The sequence below is a fragment of the Diabrotica virgifera genome, chromosome 7 (genome assembly GCF_917563875.1).
Source record: "Diabrotica virgifera virgifera chromosome 7, PGI_DIABVI_V3a".
In the NCBI taxonomy this organism is placed as follows: domain Eukaryota; kingdom Metazoa; phylum Arthropoda; class Insecta; order Coleoptera; family Chrysomelidae; genus Diabrotica; species Diabrotica virgifera.
In genome coordinates this window covers 165462179-165483816 of record NC_065449.1, presented here as the reverse complement: position 1 = coordinate 165483816, position 21638 = coordinate 165462179, and the positions used below count along the sequence as shown (strand labels likewise).

Genomic DNA, 21638 nt, shown 5'->3' with positions numbered 1-21638 from the left:
AACTTATTTTATAACATCAAGCAATTTAAAGTAAAGTAAAAAGTTACCACCAAGGATTGTCTGGAGTGAGGAGACATGTGGGTGACAACTCCTGTTGGAGTCTAAATAGGAATCATTCGGTGAGATCTACTTTTTCATAATAATTTTTTTATGTATAGCCTTGTTTTTTGTTATGGAACATTAGATATACTTGGTTCATTTTTAAACTTTCTTAGTCAATCTATTAAGGGAAGGATGTAGATTATTTCGATCTTTATATTATCTTTATATCGATCTTTTATATTAATGTGGTTTTTGGTTTTACATAACCAAACATTTTTGAAGTCCTCAAATTAATATTGAAAATAATTACCATTTCTCTGTAGGTTTTAAATTATTCAACATCCAATATTTTATAAATTCAATATATTTTTACAGATATTTCCTCAAATAAATCATTTCAATGTCATTTGTCCATGTATTCACACTCAAAACAGTTCAAGGTTACCTGAGATTGGTTTTTGTTCCAGTTTTAATGGTCGGTTTTTCTATACTATTGCTTCTAAAAAGTTCCTCAATTATTTCTTCTTCCCTTTACTTTTTGCTCATGTTTAAAATGAGAAATAAAACTGGGAATGTTTTTTAGCCATTTGGGAGAAACCCTACCATGAAGTCATAGACCTTATTTGACCACCTAGAGAAACCACTACAGCCACAGTCAAGTCATCATGGGAGTATGTCTAATTGGGAGCAAGCTATGGGAGCGTTCCAGCTCAGTTTTCGTCTTGGCACCTGGGCCTACAGGAGTCATGGGTCGCACCATCCTGGTGCATCATTTTCTAGGATGCAACCGCAACCTTTTTAGGAATCATTGGGATTCGTTTGGAAACAATTAGTGTGTTTTAGTAACTATTGGTTTTTTTTTATATTTCAGACTATCTGTTAAATACACTATGTTTTTTTTCCAGATTTAGGTTACCTCTGGTTTTTTTTTGACATATTTTTATATTAGATTATTTGGTTCCCAAACTTTGTATCTACGGTAACTTCTTGTGCACAGGAATAAGCCTAGAGAAAATTAGGTTTTTAATACTTTATTATTGCTTTGATATTGGTTTATGTAATTCGGGTAAATTTATATTTTAATATTACTAGCTTGTTTCCCAAATATTTTACTGTTATTTGCTTTATTCCATTTGTTCGGTTAATCTATGTCATCGTCGGTATTTATCTCAACTTCATTTCTATTTCATTCCTTGTATATTTAACTTGCATACTTCATTATTGTATTTTCCCTTAGTGAGGCTTGGGCCTATTTATTTGTAGTATTTTCATCTTTGTCAGTTTCCTTTAGTTGTACGTAGCAGGCGTACTATAACCATTTGGTAGAAGACTCATGTGAGTTGTACCCTATATATATGTAAGAGGTATTTAAGTTTGTAACAGATAACATTATTGTTGTTATCTTTAAAATATATATAGCTTCTTGTATAACTTATGTCATTTTAGAGTTACATGATATATGCTTGTCTAACTCAGAGATTGTCAAAAATCTAGTAGTTATTTTTAATAAATATGTATTTATTTTGTATATCAATTATTTTATTATTCCTTTATGTTCATTATTACAGGTTTGATATATTTAATATTTGACAGCAGTATAAGATACCTGGGAAAATGATCGAAGATCATTTTCATGGCGCCCATGATTAGTTAGTTTTATTTATTTTGTTCGTTTTTAGTCATTATTCATCTCCATTCATTTTCAGTACATTATTCTTATTTTATTATTTCATCTTTTAGTCATCATTACTATCTATATAGAGCTACTGTTCTTCGACAGGCATGCAAACGAGCCGTATCCATCCTTGAGTGTCAAGTGGTTTTCTTGCATCTCTTGCTAGCCAACTCTATTCAGTTTGCCTCTGTCTCTTCCCACTTCTACTTCTATCCCTTCTAATTTCCCCTTTCTTCAGTACTACTGCAAAGTAGTATTTTTTTTTTATTATTTCCTATTGCGGCTCCTCTTCTTTTCAGCCACAACATAGTGATGTTGAAAAAGTAACTATTCGTTACAAAGTACTCGTTACTTGCGAATACCGAAAGTAACGATTACTATTCAGAGAAACAAATCGTTACTTTGATTACTCTGATTACTTCGTTACTTCGTACCAATCGTTGATTACTTTGATTACTCTGATTACTTTGAATACTCTGATTACTTTGATTACTCTGATTACTTTGATTACTCTGATTACTTTGATTACTCTGATTACTTTGATTACTCTGATTACTTTGATTACTCTGATTACTCTGATTACTCTGATTACTCTGATTACTTTGATTACTCTGATTACTTCGTTACTTGATCGTATCAGAGCGAGTAACGACTATTGTATCTACTTTGATTACTTTGATTACTTCGTTACTTCGTACCAATCGTATCAGAGCGAGTAACGACTATTGTATCTACTTTGATTACTCTGATTACTTCGTACCAATCGTATCAGAGAGAGTAACGAATATTGTATCTACAACCATTACACTTGATTACTTTCTAGACAGGCCGTAAAAATGTGGAAATGATAATGATAATGTTTCTACAGTATGATCAACAACTTTAATTATGTATGTGTTGCTTTGGTTTTATTAGAATTAGACCACGGCATTTAGCACTAAAAGCACCGGAATAAATAGATTTTTAAATAGAGCACCTAGAGACTTGCAACTTTTTTCACTGTGTTCAGGATGAACTCAAAAAAAGGTTACAATAGAAAAATGGATAGAAATGCATAAGTGCATTTTAAAATGTATAAAATGCATCCAAAAGTGCATAAACATGTCAAGATCACTATACGGTCAGATTTTGTTATTCAGGGGGTTTTTGGGGTTACTGAACACGAATGTGCAATCAGAACCGACCTCCGAAGCACCTCTGTTACCCAGGGTTATTCAAAGACACGTAATCTAAAGTTTAGAGGGCTTTTGCCACTTAATTGATGCGAACAGATTACTCGAGGGTTTTTAGGATCTTCTTCTTCTTTAAGTGCCATCTCCGCTGCGGAGGTCGGCAATCATCATAGCTATTCGTATTTTAGAGACGGTTGCTCTGAAAAGTTCATTTGGTGTACATCCGTACCACTCTCTCAGGTTGCGCAGCCATGATATTCTGCGTCTCCCTATGCTTCTCTTTCCTTGAATCTTTCCCTGCAAAATCAATTTAAGCAAGCTGTATCTCTCTCCACGTGAAATATGTCCGAGATATTCAAATTTTCTTATTTTGATGGTATTTAGGATTTCCATGTCTTTATTCATCTTTCTCAGAACCTCTTTGTTTGTGACGTGTTCTGTCCACGATATTTTCAGAATTCTTCTGTACACTCACAGATCGAATGGTTCTAGTTTTTCATTGATGCAGTATTCATGGTCCAAGCTTCCATTCCATAAAGCAAAGTCGAGAAAACGTAGCACCTATCCAACCTAACTTTTAGCTTCAACTTCAAATGTCTTGTGCAGAGCACTTTTCGCATTTTGTTAAAATTTGCTCTAACCTTTTCTATTCTGACTTTGATTTCCTGTAAGTAATCTCCTGTGGAGTTGATAATTGTTTCAAGGTATGCATATTGGTCGACTCGTTCGATATTGGATCCGTTTATGAAGAGATTTTCGTTATTTCTTTGAGTTTTCGATATTCTCATAAACTTTGTCTTCTTAACATTCATTGTTAGCCCGTATTGCATACTCTTCCGAGTATGCATTAAAAGGAATTGGCGACAACACGCATCCCTGTCTCACTCCACGTCTGATTTAAATTTTCTCTGACAGCTGATCGTTAACACTTACTTTTGCTCGTTGCTTATAGTATAAATTTGATCTAATCCTGAGCTCATTTTAGTCTATGTTCTTTGATTCCAGGACATGCATTAATTGTTAATGTCATACTTTGTCGAATGCTTTACTATAGTCAATAAAACACGCATATATATCTTGATTGACGTCCAGGCACCTTTGTATAAGTATGTTAAGTGAAAAATAGCTTCATGAGTTCCCAGGCCTTCGCGAAACCCAAATTGCGTATCATTAATGTCTATGTCAAGTTTATGATATATTCATAAACATATTCATACGCTTTTAGTCGAAGGTACTACGGACCATAACAAATGCACCTTGGTTTATACCAAACAGGGAAATCCGATACGATACCAAGTAGGCACATTTAAGGAAATATGTAGTAAGTGAATACAGCAGCCACTATTTTTGGTGAAATTGAAAAACCACCAAAACAATCTTGCACTAATCTTGATAGATAATAGTGAGCAATGAGCAGACTCGGAGACTGAAGAGCCAAAAACCATTGGAGCTACCATATAGGTACTTAGGTCCTAAGCAGCAGTGAAGTGAAGTGCAGTGAAGTACTTAGCGTTAAAGGCACATTTCTATAATCTAAGAGACTATTGGAGTTTTTGTTATCACTGGATAACAAATCCAAATTTATACATAGGTACACCCTTTTGTACAAACAAAAAAACCTGTTTATAATTTTTATGTATGGATTCACTCACCATAGATAAAACCCTTATTCACCACCAACCCTTCTTCTATACCTCTATGTACGTTTAGTTTTAAAATAATTACCTTATTCTAACTTCTCCAAAAATTAATAAATTCTGTCATATTATATGACAGAATTTATTGGATGACATAATATATGACTCATATATTATGTCATCCATGTCAGTCTATGAATCAAAAAAAGTAAGAAGGCAGCTCTTGGTGAAAGTCGGTCAGAATATATCGGCAGTTAACGTGTTAAAATACTTTGGTACCGCGAAATTGCGAGACATTAAGTTTGCCGAACCGCTTTATTTCACTTCCTTGACAGGTTCTTGTGTTGAGTTATATCTACTTTTAATGGCAATTCTTACGCATTAACAAAAGACATGGATTTTGAAAATTCAAAAGCCACTCATAAATTTCTCTTACAACATATGGACTTCAACTGAGCGACAGATCTAGTTGTACCCTTTCTTTTTACAAAGGAAGTGAAGTATTTTTTTTGAATTGTGTAGTGTGAGTGTGATAGATAAAGTAATTTGTCTTGTCTTGTCAATTGTGTATTATTTCGAAGTTCGAGATAAGTTGCTACGAATGAATATGTGTGCTTTTTGACCATCGAAATTCAATGGACAAAAGGATAAAGGGTTTAACTTTCTCTCTAGATAGAAGGAAGGGGGTTAGGTATTTCGTAATTTCAAAAATGTTATTTTAACTATGTTTTTTAGCCTTAAAAATTGTCATTTTTCTTTTTTTTTGGTTTTAATTTGTTTATAACTTGAAAATGATAAACTTAAGAGAAAAGTGTGAAAAATTACAAAACACCTTTTTTGTTTCGAATGATTCAAAAATCTAAAATAGGTACTAATAGATACCTGCACGGACCGAAAAAAGTTAATTAGAATTTATAAACAAACTCATTTTTTAATTATTAGATAACTAATTAAGTTTGGTCAAAATTATATCAGGCGCCCGTTGTTATTTGTAATTTTTAAAATTATAAATTACATATCAAATTTATGGAAATAAAAGGCAAATATCGAGCAACTAGCTGATATCTGATATCTGCCTTTTATTTCCATAAATTTCAAATATTCCATCTCCTATTTTATATATCAAATCATTTTTATCCATTAAACAGATCGGTGAAGGTCATTGTTATATAGGAATACCTATACAAAATACCTACCTACTGAGAAATACGATTCTCGATATGATTACCGGTAATCAAATACAAACGTAGTAACAAAAGTTATCATAGTAATGAAAGTAACCAATACTGTAAATGATTACTTTTGTTATATCGGAATATCTATACAAAATACCTACCTACTGAGAAATACGATTCTCGATATGATTACCGGTACTCAAATACAAAAGTAATCATAGTAATCAAAGTAACGAATACTGTAAAGTGTAAATTATTACTCGTTATATTCGAATACCTATAAAAAATACCTATCTACCGAGAAATACGATTTTCGATATGATTACCGGTACTTAAATACAAAAGTAATCATAGTAATCAAAGTAACGAATACTGTAAAGTGTAAATGATTACTTGTTATATCCGAATAGCTATACAAAATACCTATCGACCGAGAAATACGATTTTCGATATGATTACCGGTACTCAAATACAAAAGTAATCAAAGTAATCAAAGTAACGAATACTTTGAATGATTACTTTATACAAAAGTAACGATGTGTAACGATTACTCGAAAGTAACTATAATCAACATCACTACCACAACACACCCACCCCTTTTCTTTACAGCCCATCTCTCTACATCTATGTCCCATTAGTTATTTATTTATTTTTTTTCCTTACTTCTGTTGGAGTATATCTTGCTTTTTACTTTCACTCCAACAGAAGTTTTCTTATTTTTGTTACACTGGCGCCCAACGTGGGCCCAACCGTTTATGGTTCTAAGACAGTAGTTCTTTTAGTTCAATTTTCTTTTATTGGAATTTTCTGTTTTATTAACTTTTTGATATCTTTGTATACATGTTACTTCTGATTTATTTTTGGTCTTTAAAACTTTACGAATACTAAACAGGTAGACTTATGCTGCTTTTGGTTTTGTTTAGTTTATTTCGATACCTCATTTTTAGTTTTAGTGGTACAGCTCATATTTTAGTTTGAATTTTGTATTTTTATTGGAAACTTATTTGTGTATTTAGAATGAGTATACATGACTGACATTATGTTCTATTATTATGGATTTTTAGTCCTTCTACCAATGGTAGTATGTTTGCACGTACAATATGTTTGCACGTACAATTAATTATTGACTATATGCATATATTTTTTTTCTAGTGTGGTTATATTTTACACCTAACTAGAAATTATTTTCAGTATTTAGGTATTTTATTTACTTTATTGATTTGATTATTTATATATTTTGCTGGCATTTTTGATTTGTTGGTGTGTCGCTAATATTTTCTCCATATGTATCTTTGTCTTACAAACTTTAGATTATATTTTATATTTGTTATTTTTGATATTTGGGTTGTTTGGTAAGACAGGCACACACCACAAAGCACAATCAGTCCACAACATTAGCTTCTACACATGATACGTTGAATTCGCATGGTTCGGATGATTACAGATGGTCATCCAAATTATTTTTCTTTAATTGGTAGTGTTAAACATAATAATTATAATTATTGTATGGTAAAATAGTTCCATTATCCATCTCAGTTTCTAGTTTTATTATTGTTGATAATAATATTATATCAATGTGGGTACCATAATATAATGCTCATAGAAATCAGATACTTTAGGTTGAGATTTAAATATAAATTCTTTATTAGTTAGGAAACATTGATTCTATTTTTCTATTAAGTTATAGAACAATCTTCAGAAGAAGATTACCTTAACAGTGTTGTTCAAGCTAATCTCTTCTTCTGTTTGTCTTTAGCTTAGCTCAATCTTTAGTATGGTTAGAAATTTTAGTTTAATTTTTTTTTCCATCTGATAATGCAGGTACCTACATACATTGCTTGATTTCATCTTTGGCTTAGTTTTGATGACTTTAATTTATTACTTATTAATTTAATTATTATGTAGTACTTTATGTATGAGTTTATTTTTTCTTTTGGTATTAGGTATGGTGCATTTTAATTATTATTATGAGTCAATATTATTAATTGCTAATCCTGTCAGTAGGATTATCCAATTAATAAAAACTTCACTTGTATTTTTGTCTAGTTTTTCACACCTAACCCCTAAGTTAGAAGGGTTGTTGAGTATTATATATTTATATATTTGGATAGGTGAACTCATACAAGTACCTACTCTTGGTTAATATGGATATTATTATGGAACTGTATGTTATGCACTACTTATCTCAGGTTATGTGTTATATTATTTGGAATATTTGATTACTTACTAATTTTTTTTTGGTCATATTTATATCTTATTATTGAATTTGCCATATTGGAAAGATGTGGTTTTTAATTTGTTATTGGGTTACTCTATTAACATTATTTGTCTCCAATATCTTAAACACTTTATAATAATTTATATCCTTCTATCCTACACAGTATGATTCTGGAATGAGTTTGGAATTTTGATGTAAGTATGTATGAATTCTTGAGTCTTTCATATTTCTTCTTAGAAACTACTTAGTCTATTGATGCTCAAAGTTGGTGAATACGTGGGTTCGAAGTTCAGCAAGGCGCCATTGCTATCCGATTTCGCAACCTATGTCTTTCATTGCAGAGTAGACAGATGTTTATCTATCATAATATTTCTGGTCAGGAAATGCCTGCAGCATGTCCTAACTATTCTTGTCTAATTAGTCCAATTATTCCAGTTACATATTTACAATGTGATAGGGAAGTATTTAGTTTATATTTTATCTCGTACTTCATAGTATGTTTGTTGTTGACTATCCCTATACATAGTAGGTTCGTTAAGTCAGTATTTGGAGTGTTTAGACAGATGAGTTGTTCATTTGAGTATATTCCCACTTCTTTCCTTAAGCATTAGTTTTGCTATTCAGATTCTGGAATATTTCCTGAATAATTCCACGTATGTGAGAGCGCATAAATCTGCAGTTTTAATTTAAACTTGTTGCTCGTTCTCGTCAATTTTTTTTTCTTATCACTTATCCTATTTTTTTTCCTATACCCTATCACATATTTTTTTGCCTATCACTTATCATAGTGTCATAGAACTTACGAGTTCATCATGTATTCTTTTTCTTTATTACTTATTCTTACGTTATTAGTACTTTATCTGTGTCTGGTTATTCTCATACATCTGTTGTAGCAACATGCTATAGTTCGCGAATACCAGCATGAATTAAGTTATGTATTTTCTAGAATACTTTAGTCAATACACTTTAGGTATTTATCTTACCCTTGATTTAGTTTGGTTACATCTCTGTTACTTAGTCTGTTAGTAATTTTTTTTTCTGACTTATTTTGGATTACTTAGTTTAGATAGGTTCATATTACCGGATGAGGGTGTATGTAGACCTAATTTATTTATTTTGTTCAGTATTAGTTACCATTGGATCCAATAATTTAGTTTATTTAGTATTAGTAAGAATTGGTCCATAAATTTGCCTGATCGTTCTTCTTTGGATATACTCTTATATAAATCTGGTGTCCATTGATAGTCCGAGTCTGGATAAGTGTCCGATTCTTCATTTATTTTGTGTATTTGGTTGGATAGGTTCGTATTACCGGATGTGGGTGTACGTAGACCTGATCTGTTTATGTGGTTTGGTGTTGGTGTGAATTGGTCCATAAATTTGCCTGGTCGTTCTTCTTTGGATATGCCTTTTATGAATCTGGTGTCCACTGATAATTCGACTTTGGATTAAGTGTCCGATTCCACATCTCTTTTGGTTATTGAGTTTTGGATTCCTTTGGTATGTTTATTATTGGTATTATTTGGCATTAGTGAGAGTTGTTCCATAAATCTTCCTGATTGTTCTTCTCTGGATATACTATTATGAATCTGGTGTCCATTGTTAATTCAATTTTGGATTAAGTGTTCAATTCTTTACTTATTTTAGTTACTGATTTTTTTTTATTCACTTGGGTTCATTTACTTTTGATATGGTTCGAATTGGCTCACACCTTTTCCTGGTTGTTCCGTCCTTGGATATATCCTTTATAAATCTGATGTCCATGGATAGCTCAATTTTGGTTTTAGTGCCCAATTCGACACTTAGTTATTAGTATGAACTTTAGTACAATATTTAGTTTGTTTGGTTTTTGAAGCAATTCATTAATATTGGTAACAGAGAGTAACATAGTAACATTTTAGCATGAGTTTGAGTCATATATGTATTTATTTTTCCTTGAACCTTAGTTTATGCTTAGTGGTAATCTTGCGAATCAACGTGGATTGTTAGACTATTGTAAATTTAGTTGTTAATATTTTGAAGTTTAGAAAAAAAAAATTATGGATAAAATTTTTTTTCCCGAGTAGAAGGGGATTGTAACGGTCACGTTACGAAATTAGCTCTTTAATTATTATTATAATTATTTTTCCTCGGTCTCCATTTAAATTCTCTAATTTCTCGTATAGAACTAATGGGGTGACGTCATACCTCGGTGATGGAACGTACTCCACCTATCGAGAATGATTTCGTTTTCTGAGAGAGTTTGACGTTTACCTTGGCGGAGAAGCGCCTCTCGTTCTTTACTTGACTGTTGGCTGTTATGTCGAATAGAGGTACCATATAGAATGGCGGATGATTTCATCCAACTTATTTTATAACATCAAGCAATTTAAAGTAAAGTAAAAAGTTACCACCAAGGATTGTCTGGAGTGAGGAGACATGTGGGTGACAACTCCTGTTGGAGTCTAAATAGGAATCATTCGGTGAGATCTACTTTTTCATAATAATTTTTTTATGTATAGCCTTGTTTTTTGTTATGGAACATTAGATATACTTGGTTCATTTTTAAACTTTCTTAGTCAATCTATTAAGGGAAGGATGTAGATTATTTCGATCTTTATATTATCTTTATATCGATCTTTTATATTAATGTGGTTTTTGGTTTTACATAACCAAACATTTTTGAAGTCCTCAAATTAATATTGAAAATAATTACCATTTCTCTGTAGGTTTTAAATTATTCAACATCCAATATTTTATAAATTCAATATATTTTTACAGATATTTCCTCAAATAAATCATTTCAATGTCATTTGTCCATGTATTCACACTCAAAACAGTTCAAGGTTACCTGAGATTTGTTTTTGTTCCAGTTTTAATGGTCGGTTTTTCTATACTATTGCTTCTAAAAAGTTCCTCAATTATTTCTTCTTCCCTTTACTTTTTGCTCATGTTTAAAATGAGAAATAAAACTGGGAATGTTTTTTAGCCATTTGGGAAAAACCCTACCATGAAGTCATAGACCTTATTTGACCACCTAGAGAAACCACTACAGCCACAGTCAAGTCATCATGGGAGTATGTCTAATTGGGAGCAAGCTATGGAAGCGTTCCAGCTCAGTTTTCGTCTTGGCACCTGGGCCTACAGGAGTCATGGGTCGCACCATCCTGGTGCATCATTTTCTAGGATGCAACCGCAACCTTTTTAGGAATCATTGGGATTCGTTTGGAAACAATTAGTGTGTTTTAGTAACTATTGGTTTTTTTATATTTCAGACTATCTGTTAAATACACTATGTTTTTTTTCCAGATTTAGGTTACCTCTGGTTTTTTTTTGACATATTTGTATATTAGATTATTTGGTTCCCAAACTTTGTATCTACGGTAACTTCTTGTGCACAGGAATAAGCCTAGAGAAAATTAGGTTTTTAATACTTTATTATTGCTTTGATATTGGTTTATGTAATTCGGGTAAATTTATATTTTAATATTACTAGCTTGTTTCCCAAATATTTTACTGTTATTTGCTTTATTCCATTTGTTCGGTTAATCTATGTCATCGTCGGTGTTTATCTCAACTTCATTTCTATTTCATTCCTTGTATATTTAACTTGCATACTTCATTATTGTATTTTCCCTTAGTGAGGCTTGGGCCTATTTATTTGTAGTATTTTCATCTTTGTCAGTTTCCTTTAGTTGTACGTAGCAGGCGTACTATAACCATTTGGTAGAAGACTCATGTGAGTTGTACCCTATATATATGTAAGAGGTATTTAAGTTTGTAACAGATAACATTATTGTTGTTATCTTTAAAATATATATAGCTTCTTGTATAACTTATGTCATTTTAGAGTTACATGATATATGCTTGTCTAACTCAGAGATTGTCAAAAATCTAGTAGTTATTTTTAATAAATATGTATTTATTTTGTATATCAATTATTTTATTATTCCTTTATGTTCATTATTACAGGTTTGATATATTTAATATTTGACAGCAGTATAAGATACCTGGGAAAATGATCGAAGATCATTTTCATGGCGCCCATGATTAGTTAGTTTTATTTATTTTGTTCGTTTTTAGTCATTATTCATCTCCATTCATTTTCAGTACATTATTCTTATTTTATTATTTCATCTTTTAGTCATCATTACTATCTATATAGAGCTACTGTTCTTCGACAGGCATGCAAACGAGCCGTATCCATCCTTGAGTGTCAAGTGGTTTTCTTGCATCTCTTGCTAGCCAACTCTATTCAGTTTGCCTCTGTCTCTTCCCACTTCTACTTCTATCCCTTCTAATTTCCCCTTTCTTCAGTACTACTGCAAAGTAGTATTTTTTTTTTATTATTTCCTATTGCGGCTCCTCTTCTTTTCAGCCACAACACACCCACCCCTTTTCTTTACAGCCCATCTCTCTACATCTATGTCCCATTAGTTATTTATTTATTTTTTTTCCTTACTTCTGTTGGAGTATATCTTGCTTTTTACTTTCACTCCAACAGAAGTTTTCTTATTTTTGTTACAGTACTACTTATTCCAGCTGACTGTATCAAGACAACTTAGCCATAATATAATAGTATGATCTAACGAAACACTATCGCAACCTATCAAGTATGAAACGGATTAGGCAAGGAGATTCGCTGAGTCCACTAATATTTAATCTGATAATGGACGAAATCATAAAGAAAAGTAAAAAAGAAGAGGATATGGAATGGGAGAAAAAGAAATAAAGATAATAGGCTGCGCCGACGACGCTATAATAACAGTCGAAAATGAAGATGACATACAAAGATTAATTAAAAAATTCATATACATATACAATACGTACAATACAATACATATACTCATATAATAATATAGTGTGACCAACTAGCCCGAAAAATCCGGGACGCGAATTTACAAAACCTATACCATTTCAGTCATGGCAGCGACTGAATTCGAATAGGGTTTGTATGCAGAATATTAGTTACATATCCTATACTATTTCGGTCTAGAAATTAACTGTAGTGGTGTAGGATTTGCAAACGAAATTTTTGATTATTATTGAGCAAATATCTATACTGTTTCAGTCATGTACGTAAAACTAATCAAATATTTACTAAGTGGATTTATTTATCATAAAATTTAGATATGTTTTGAAAATTAAAATGAATAGTATATATTTGGATAATATTAAAAATTAAAAACAAATGAATAATTACTAATGTATGAATATATACAGTATGTCCCTGTAAGTTGGAACCATATGGAAAAAAATTTTATTAACGATTTTACGCAAAAAAGATATTCTTCATAAAAAGTTCTGCATGGTCTAAAACCGAAGATGCAATAATCTGATATTAAGTTTTATTAATAGTATATGAGAGATGTCAAAAAATATGAATTTCTGTCAAGAGTAAAGTATCTTTATACAGAGAGGGGCTAAGTTATGGAATAAATTCATTTTATCTAAAATGGACGACTTGGGAAAAAAATCCCGAAACAGGTCGATTTTATTTTTAAATTACAATTTTTTGGCATATATTTCATACTAGTGACATCATTCATCTAAGCGTGATAACGTAATAGATGATTTTGTTAAATGGGAATAGGGATCGTGTGGCAACTAATTTGAAAGTGTGTTCAATTCTCTGTTCAGTAATATAAACAATAATATCATTATGCATACCAATATAAGGTGACCAAAAAAATATTTTTTAATTAAATTAATTGACGCAAAAAAGAAGAATGTATGTAATTTATTTAACTCAAAATACATTTTACTGCTATCAATAAATAGAGAAAAAAATGTTTATTTCACAAATAAACATTCCGCCTTGCTTAAATTAAATCACAAACAGCCTCCCACGTAACTCTTGGCAGTTTGAACATTTAATCTAAGCAAAAAACCAATGTTTATTTGCCAAATAAACAGTTTTTTCTATTTTCTGACAGCGATAGAAAGTATTTTGATTGAAGTAAATTGCATACATTCTTCTTTTTTCGTCAATCAATATAATTCAAAAATTGTTTTTTTGGCCACCCTGTATAAATAATGATATTTGTGTTTATATTACTGAATAGAGAATTAAACACACTTTCAAATGAGGTGCCACACGACCCATATTCCTATTAAAAAAAAATCATCGATTACGTTATCACGCTCAGATGGACGACGTCACTAGTACCTATGAAATATATGCCAAAAAAATTATAATTTAAAAATAAAAATCGACCTGTTTTCCATATGGTTCCAACTTACAGGGACATACTGTATACATATATTCGTACATTAGTAATTACTCATTTGTTTTTAATTTTTAATATTATCGAAATATATATTATTAATTTTAATTTTCAAAACATATCTAAATTTTATGATATAACAATAAATGCACTAAGTAAATATTTGATTAGTTTTACTTGCATGACTGAAACAGTATAGAATATGTAACTAATATTCTGCATGCAAACCCTATTCGAATTCAGTCGCTGTCATGACTGAAATGGTATAGGATATGTAACTAATATTCTGCATACAAACCCTATTCGAATTCAGTCGCTGCTATGACTGAAATGGTATAGGTTTTGTAAATTCGCATCCGGGACATGGCCCGAATTACGAAGTTGTGTCCCGGCGTCCCGGACAAGGCTCCGGGCCATCCGAATTTTCAACTTTTTGATAAAAGTCTATATTTTCGTTTTTATTCTAAGAATTTACATCAAATTAAATTGTTGAGATGAAAAAAAAAATTTTTATCCTGGTATAAATTTTAATAGTTCTATGAAAGAAAACGAAAACTGTGGAATTTTTTTATTTGTGTGTTTTAATTATCGTCTTCCGAAAAGACCATTCAAAAACAATAATAATTCATGTCACAATGAATCATGCCTAGGCACGCATGCCGCATCGAACGATGTTACTAGTAATGTAATGATTGCTGATGCATCTTTTTTTTCGGTTTTGTCAACCACTTTAAGTAGATAAACCTCTTGAGTTCGTTCGCGAAATATGATTAATTTCCAAACCCTTGCATGCTTTGAGCCAAATTCAAATCTGCTGCGTTGCAATATGATTTTTTTATCTAAACATTTATTTTATTGTCAGTACAGTAATCAGTTTGAATCCGAAAATCGATTAGTGACCATCTCGGAATTATTGTTTTTGACCTGACTTTTTCATTCCAATATATTATTATTGTTAATATGAATATGGAACCAACACAAGAAAGTAAAAACAGAAAACGATATTGCACTTTCAATAAAATAATGGAAGAAGAATTTCCATTTTTGAAAAAAAAAGTAACTGTAACAGTGACGTGAAGTCATATACTTAAATTAAGATAAGATGAAAATCCAATATCAGTTGATTTTCTATGTTTTCTCCTTTTTTGAGAATGGTTTCTGGATTGGAAGTCGAAACATCAAAAACTAACAAAAATATAATTATCATTATAACCAATTGTGGCTTAATTCCATCAAAAATATCATTGTCAACATAAAAATGTTAAATAACCAATAAAATGATGATATTAGAGTCCTATATTTAAAAAAAATAACAAATGGCCCGATTTTCATCCAAAAGTCCCGGATTTTAGGTATTTTTTTCAGCATTGTCCCGGATTCGACTGAATTGGAGTTGGTCACACTACTCATATACAACATGGTGATCTCAACAGAGAAAACTAAATCGATAGTGGTATCATCGGAACCGGGACGATGTAAACTGGTCGTAAATAACAAAATAATAGAACAAGTGATGGAAGCGGAATACTTCGGAATTAAACTGTCAGGCTATAGAAAAGTGAAAGATGAAGTACAAAAACAAATGAACATGGCGAACTGAGAAGAGCAGCAACAACAGTCTCAAAAACACAATCTACAGAAACAAATACCTCACAACGAAAACGAAAACTAGGATATATAAATCAACAATAAGACCGATAATGACGTACCCGGCGGAAAGAAGAGCATATACGGTCAAAACACAAATACTGCTGGAAACAGCAGAATTGAAAGTCTTACGAAAAATAACAAACCAAGCTCTAGAAGACAGACTAAAAAGTGAGGAAATACGAGCGAGATGTGGTATAGGGAAATAAACATGTGGACCAAAGGAAGAAGTATAGAATGGAATCAACACATCGAAAGGATGACAGAAAATATAATAGTACAACAAGCAAGAGAATAGCAAGAGACAAATCGCCAAATCAGAGAAGATCATTGGGACGACCGAGGAAAAGATGGTCAGACAGCGTCAATTGAGGTTAAAAACTGAAGTAAAACAGGCGTTGAGCCTATTTACAAAGTAGGAAGAAGAAGAAGATGTCAAACATTTAAAACATATTTTATAAAAAAAAAACTTATATTTTTTGTACTTATTGACTTTTTGGCCATTCATCTTTTTTCTGTTTTCTGGAGATTGTTTTTAATATATTTTGTTAAAATATTTGCAGGACTCTAGAACATGTTTATCCAGTTTATGACGAGCTTATTAACGATGTTATAAAGTTTTGAATTAAATCAAAAATTACACGTTTTAAGGAGAACGGAGCAAAATGCAAAATTTTGACGCATCTCAAAATTTTTAGTGTGTTTTAAATGTATTCATTTTTTGAATCCTGAGAAAACTAATAAGTATTTTTGAAACTGTAGTATTATAATATCACCCTCTACAAAGAGATGTTTTTATTGAAAGTTAATAACCAAAGTAAATAATATAATCGATCGCCCATGACCGAGGCCGCGCGTGATGTCGAAATAGTTTATTCTATATAAAAGTGAATGTCCCCTGATATAGATATTATTATTGTACTCAGTATTTAGTCAATGTAAGGTAGGTCGTTACTGTTATATTTAAACACGTTGTTATGGTTAGTCATTGATGGAGTTGATTGTAAATATAATGCATTTGAACCAAGAAAGAGAGTTTCAATTAATTAGGACCCAAAAGGCATTATGGATCACACTTATTTATGACATGGCGCTCCTGAAAATTAATACAGGCAGAATTTTCTGAAAATGGGCAATAAAAATTGGAATAAGCGGCGGAAAATGGACCAGGATCAGGAACCGAACAGAAACCAAGTGAAAAAGACACAAGTGTTAAAATGTAAGTAAGAAATTTAGTCTATCTTTATTAAAAATGCTTCCCTGGTTTTTTATATATTCTTATTGAACATTGAATATTTATATTTGCTATCGAATTTTATTGAATTTATTTGAAAAATTTCTATTCGATTTCGATTTTTTGGTATGGTTATTTTTGAATTTTTTTAAGAATATCTATCGAATTTTGAAATATGAACTGATTTTGAATATTTTTATCTAACTTTTGCATTATGCTATTATTGAATTCAATTTTTTTCGAATATGTATACTATTATTGAATTTTTATTAGCCAGTTGTTTTTATGATTGATATTTATTGATACATTTTAATCGATTTTGTGTTAAATTTTGTATGATAAGAACCTGAAAAAATAATTTTTTGTGTGATAAATGATATATAAATGATTTTTTTTTAATGAATAATGATTAGTGATGACATACGTTGATATAAGAGTTTTAAGACAAACATTGCTATAAGCAAGAGATATATTTTTAACAAACCGACCTGATGAGTCGAGATAAGGAATTTAGGGAAGAGCTATATAGATAAGAAGAAGAACTAACAATATTATAAGCTGAATATTGAGGCAATTTCAGACAATAAGAAACTAGGTAAAAGAAAAAGGTACTAAGTGATTTATAGAAGCTTGAAAGCTTATTAGAGACCCACTCTGTGTTTTGAAGGGTACCTATTTTATTTAAGATTATTCGTGATTAAACAATGGATTTAAAGCAAGGGATTGAGGTCGTGAAGTATGTAGAAGAATTTGATTTATGCAACGAAGGTATACCCGCTTTTATTTAGGTAAAATTCAGAGGTTTCGTGGCTAGTATTGAGTATTATGATTGTTATATGGAATATGTAGAAGAATTGGAACTGTCCTCTCGAGTGAAGCCACTTTGATTAGTCGAACGTAGGCATTGACGGATAGGTAAAGGAAGTGATTATTATGATGTTATATTATGAAATGATATATTGATGATTAAATGACAAATTATTGTTATATGAAGATGAACTATGTACACTGTAGAAGTGCTATTATATGAAGAAAAATGAAGAAATATATAGTTGTAGTACCAGACAAGAAGAAGAAGAGAAAAAAAGAGAATTTTTAGTAAAATATGTGGGAAAAATTAAAGAAGACACAAAAAAACATTGCAAGAGAACAAGCAAAATTAAGAAGATACTAATCAAATAAGTAGCTAATCATTGAATTATAAAGAATTAAGCTTGATTTTTTTTTAAATCTCTAAAGTAACGTAAATTATAAATGACTTAAATTTTAAATGTAGATAATGAATTCAGGTTAACTTTTCGCGGAAAATAATGGAAGTGTTTGAATTAAGGATAGACAATGTCTTACAGTGTTAGTTACCTTAGTGTTGATATTAGAAAAAAATAACCCTAAAAGAAATTTTCTTTAAACTTGATATGTTGAGAGACATTTACTAATATTTATTGTAGCAAGAGACATTAATTTTTTTATTATTAAGTATTATAAAAGAAGGGACGAATAGTAATTAATCAAAAGACTGAAATAGGGATTAATAAAGTAACTTTAAATGTTTACTAAGAAGTTTAGGTAACATTAAGTTTAGTTAAATTGGAAATATTATTAGGTAGATTCAAAATATTATATAATTATTCACTGCTAATATGACGTAAATTAGTGTAGTACACTAAAAAGACTAAAGACTAGGTTAAACAATTAGGATAAGTTTTATTCATTGTTTAACAAAAGTGAACTAGTAAACGAAAAAAAAAATACTAAAAGACGAAGAAATAGTACGTGATTTAGTGACAATTATAAACAATTATTTTTAGTTTTTATAAAATACCAGTTTAGTATAGGGAAAATATGAACTTTTGTGTATAATAGGATTTTTTGTTAAGTGAAGTGTCTTATAGCGGCCGATATAGGGCCTTAACTATATAAGTGATATAAAGTCTATCTCCTAAAAGGCGATGATAGATATAGTTCATTTTAAACAAGGAGAGAAATATGTAACTTTAACAAAGGGGAGATATGTAGTATTGTAATATCACCCTGTACAAAAAGATGTTTTTATTGAAAGTTAGTAACCAAAATAAATAATGTAATCGATCGCCCATGACCGAGGCCGCGCGTGATATCGAAATAGTTTATTCTATATAAAAGTGAATGTCCCATGATATAGATATTATTATTGTATTCAGTATTTAGTCAATGTAAGGTAAGTCGTTACTGTTATATGTAAACTCGTTGTCATGGTTAGTCATCGATGGAGTTGATTGTAAATATAATGCATCTGAACCAAGAAAGAGAGTTTTAATTAATTAGGACCTAAAAGGCAATATGGATCACACTTATTTATGGCAAAACATTTAAACGCAATGAAAGACTACTTTATTACCGAGGGCCGAAAGTCCCTTAGTATAAAAAAAGTTTCTTTTGAATGAAATATTTGCAATTAAAAGTTACACTAAATTCTTTTTTATTTTCACCTCTGTAACTTATTAAAATAAACATTATAGAAGTCTTTAGGGACTTTCGGCCCTTGGTAATAATATAATCTTTTACTCTGCAAAATTTTGCATTTTGTTCCGTTCCCCTTAAGAAGCTTTTAACTTACCAATATGAAATCCATTATCCGAAGTATATATAATGTAAGTTTCTTGAAAGATATTTAGGTCTTTTAATTTATAAACAATCCTCTCGACTAACTCATCAACTGCCAACACTGATTCCAGACGGTGTTGTTGTATGGAGTCTAAAATGTCCACATTTTCTGGTAAATACTGTGGAGACATTCGAAGTAACCAATGCTTCTAAAAATTAATAAACTAGTGAGCAATCACTTAAACATTTACTTTATAAGAAGTTCAACGGTAATCACCCGAATAGCACGATTTACTAGACTTATAAAAAGTTTGTTACAAAGACAGCAAAAGTGACAGTCATCAGCGTATCTTTACGCTGGCTTTCCACGATAGGGCGCGTCCATAGTGTACGCTGGTTTCCGAAGTCAGCGCCGAGTCCGTGTGCAAATAATCCTTCGTATTTCAACGGGCCAGAGCCTCGATTTTTGACCCATCGCTTCGTTATCGAACGTATTCGTTTCGTATACTAAACAGGTACGAAACTAATACGCTCGATAACGAAGCGAAGGGTCAAAAATCGAGGACCTGTCCAAAGTAGGGATGGAAAAAACCTACCGGTTTTAACCGAAAACCGGTTTTTTACTTCGCAATAACCGGTTTTATCGGTTGTTTTTTTGTCCCGGTTATAATCGGTTTTTTCTTTTTAAAGTAAAAACCGGTTATTAGGTTTTCACGGTGATTAGGATTAGGTTAGGTATTATTTTGGATCCCAATCATAATTATTATCCTCAAGTAATTATTCCAAACAAAACCATAATTCAAATTTTATTTTATAAATACAGAAGCAAACTGAAAGTGCAAACTCACATCAGCCAGAAACAAATCAGTTTTATTATAATACCTATTTCGTTGAAAAGGTATTTGTAATCATAATATTTGCATAAGAAGTGATCTGGTTGAAGTAGACGCAAACACCATCTATTTTTCACACTTGAGTCTTGACATTGAAAGTGGGTGAATGACTTTTTCTGATTTCAAAAAATAATGTTCTGACTATGAATATCGAATTACGGATTACGAATACGAATCTCCAAGGATTCCCCTACGTTTTCAAAACGATACACCCATACAGGAAGTATGAAATGAGTTAAAATACCTATTATACAAAAAATATACAAACGTGTTAAAATAAATATATGATAAATTCTTTTTGATGGTAGTAAAAATAAAAGATAAATAATTGCATTATCCAATTTATTTTTAAGTAAAATATTTATGTTGATATTATTTTTTTTAAATCCCATTTGAAAGAGCTTGAGAAATTTTTTATAAGTTGAAATGGTTGGGTTAAATTGTATATTATTGCAATATGTATATATTAATCTTACGCTTTATTATATTTAATAATAATCAATAAATATGTAATAATAATAAAATAATCAATAAATATAATCTATCTGTGGGGGTTTTTTGTCAGTTCTTCTATCAGGCGCGGCCATCTGCGAATGGGGGATGCTTTCTGGGTATTCGTAGCGCCAGTACCCAGAGAGTAGCAGGGATACTTGCCATGGAACAAAAACTGACACCTGGCAGTAGGTATAAAATGCACACCCATGAGGGCCATTAATTCGATCAAAAGCGAAGTCGAACGGGAGATTAATAACCAAGAACAAGTTTTAGATCAAATCCCTAATGAAATCCTCGATGAGCAGACTCCTGAGATTCACATGCCAGAAACTCAACCTGATAATACACAGCAGGAAAACAACGAGTTGCGCGATAGTCCAGCAAACGAAATGGCTCGTGCCGTACAAGAGTTTAATGGAACAAACCCACTTAGCAGACCACCGCTAATAACGAATAACGAATAAACTCTTGTAAGAAACTAGGTGCGCTGTTACAAATTGTGAACATTGAAGTCCTACCCAACTATGTCGTAGAAGCTCACACGTTGGAATATTTGCATATGCTAATCTACTGTGCAGCTACAGCAATTGCTAATGTAATGGGCGTTAAGATCAGAACACGACGGGTTACTAATAACGAAAGAACTGGTAACAGAATTGCA

At 31.2% G+C, this 21638-nt stretch overlaps 1 protein-coding gene across 1 annotated transcript in view; it reads right to left on the bottom strand.

Annotated features, from left to right (window-relative positions):
• Positions 1-21638, bottom strand: part of LOC114333312 (N-acetylglucosamine-6-sulfatase-like) — a 120580-nt gene that overhangs the window by 34122 nt on the left and 64820 nt on the right. The window contains exon 6 of the mRNA XM_050656270.1: positions 19603-19798. Coding sequence (XP_050512227.1) covers positions 19603-19798 — 196 coding nt within the window. The remainder of the gene's footprint in view (positions 1-19602; positions 19799-21638) is intronic.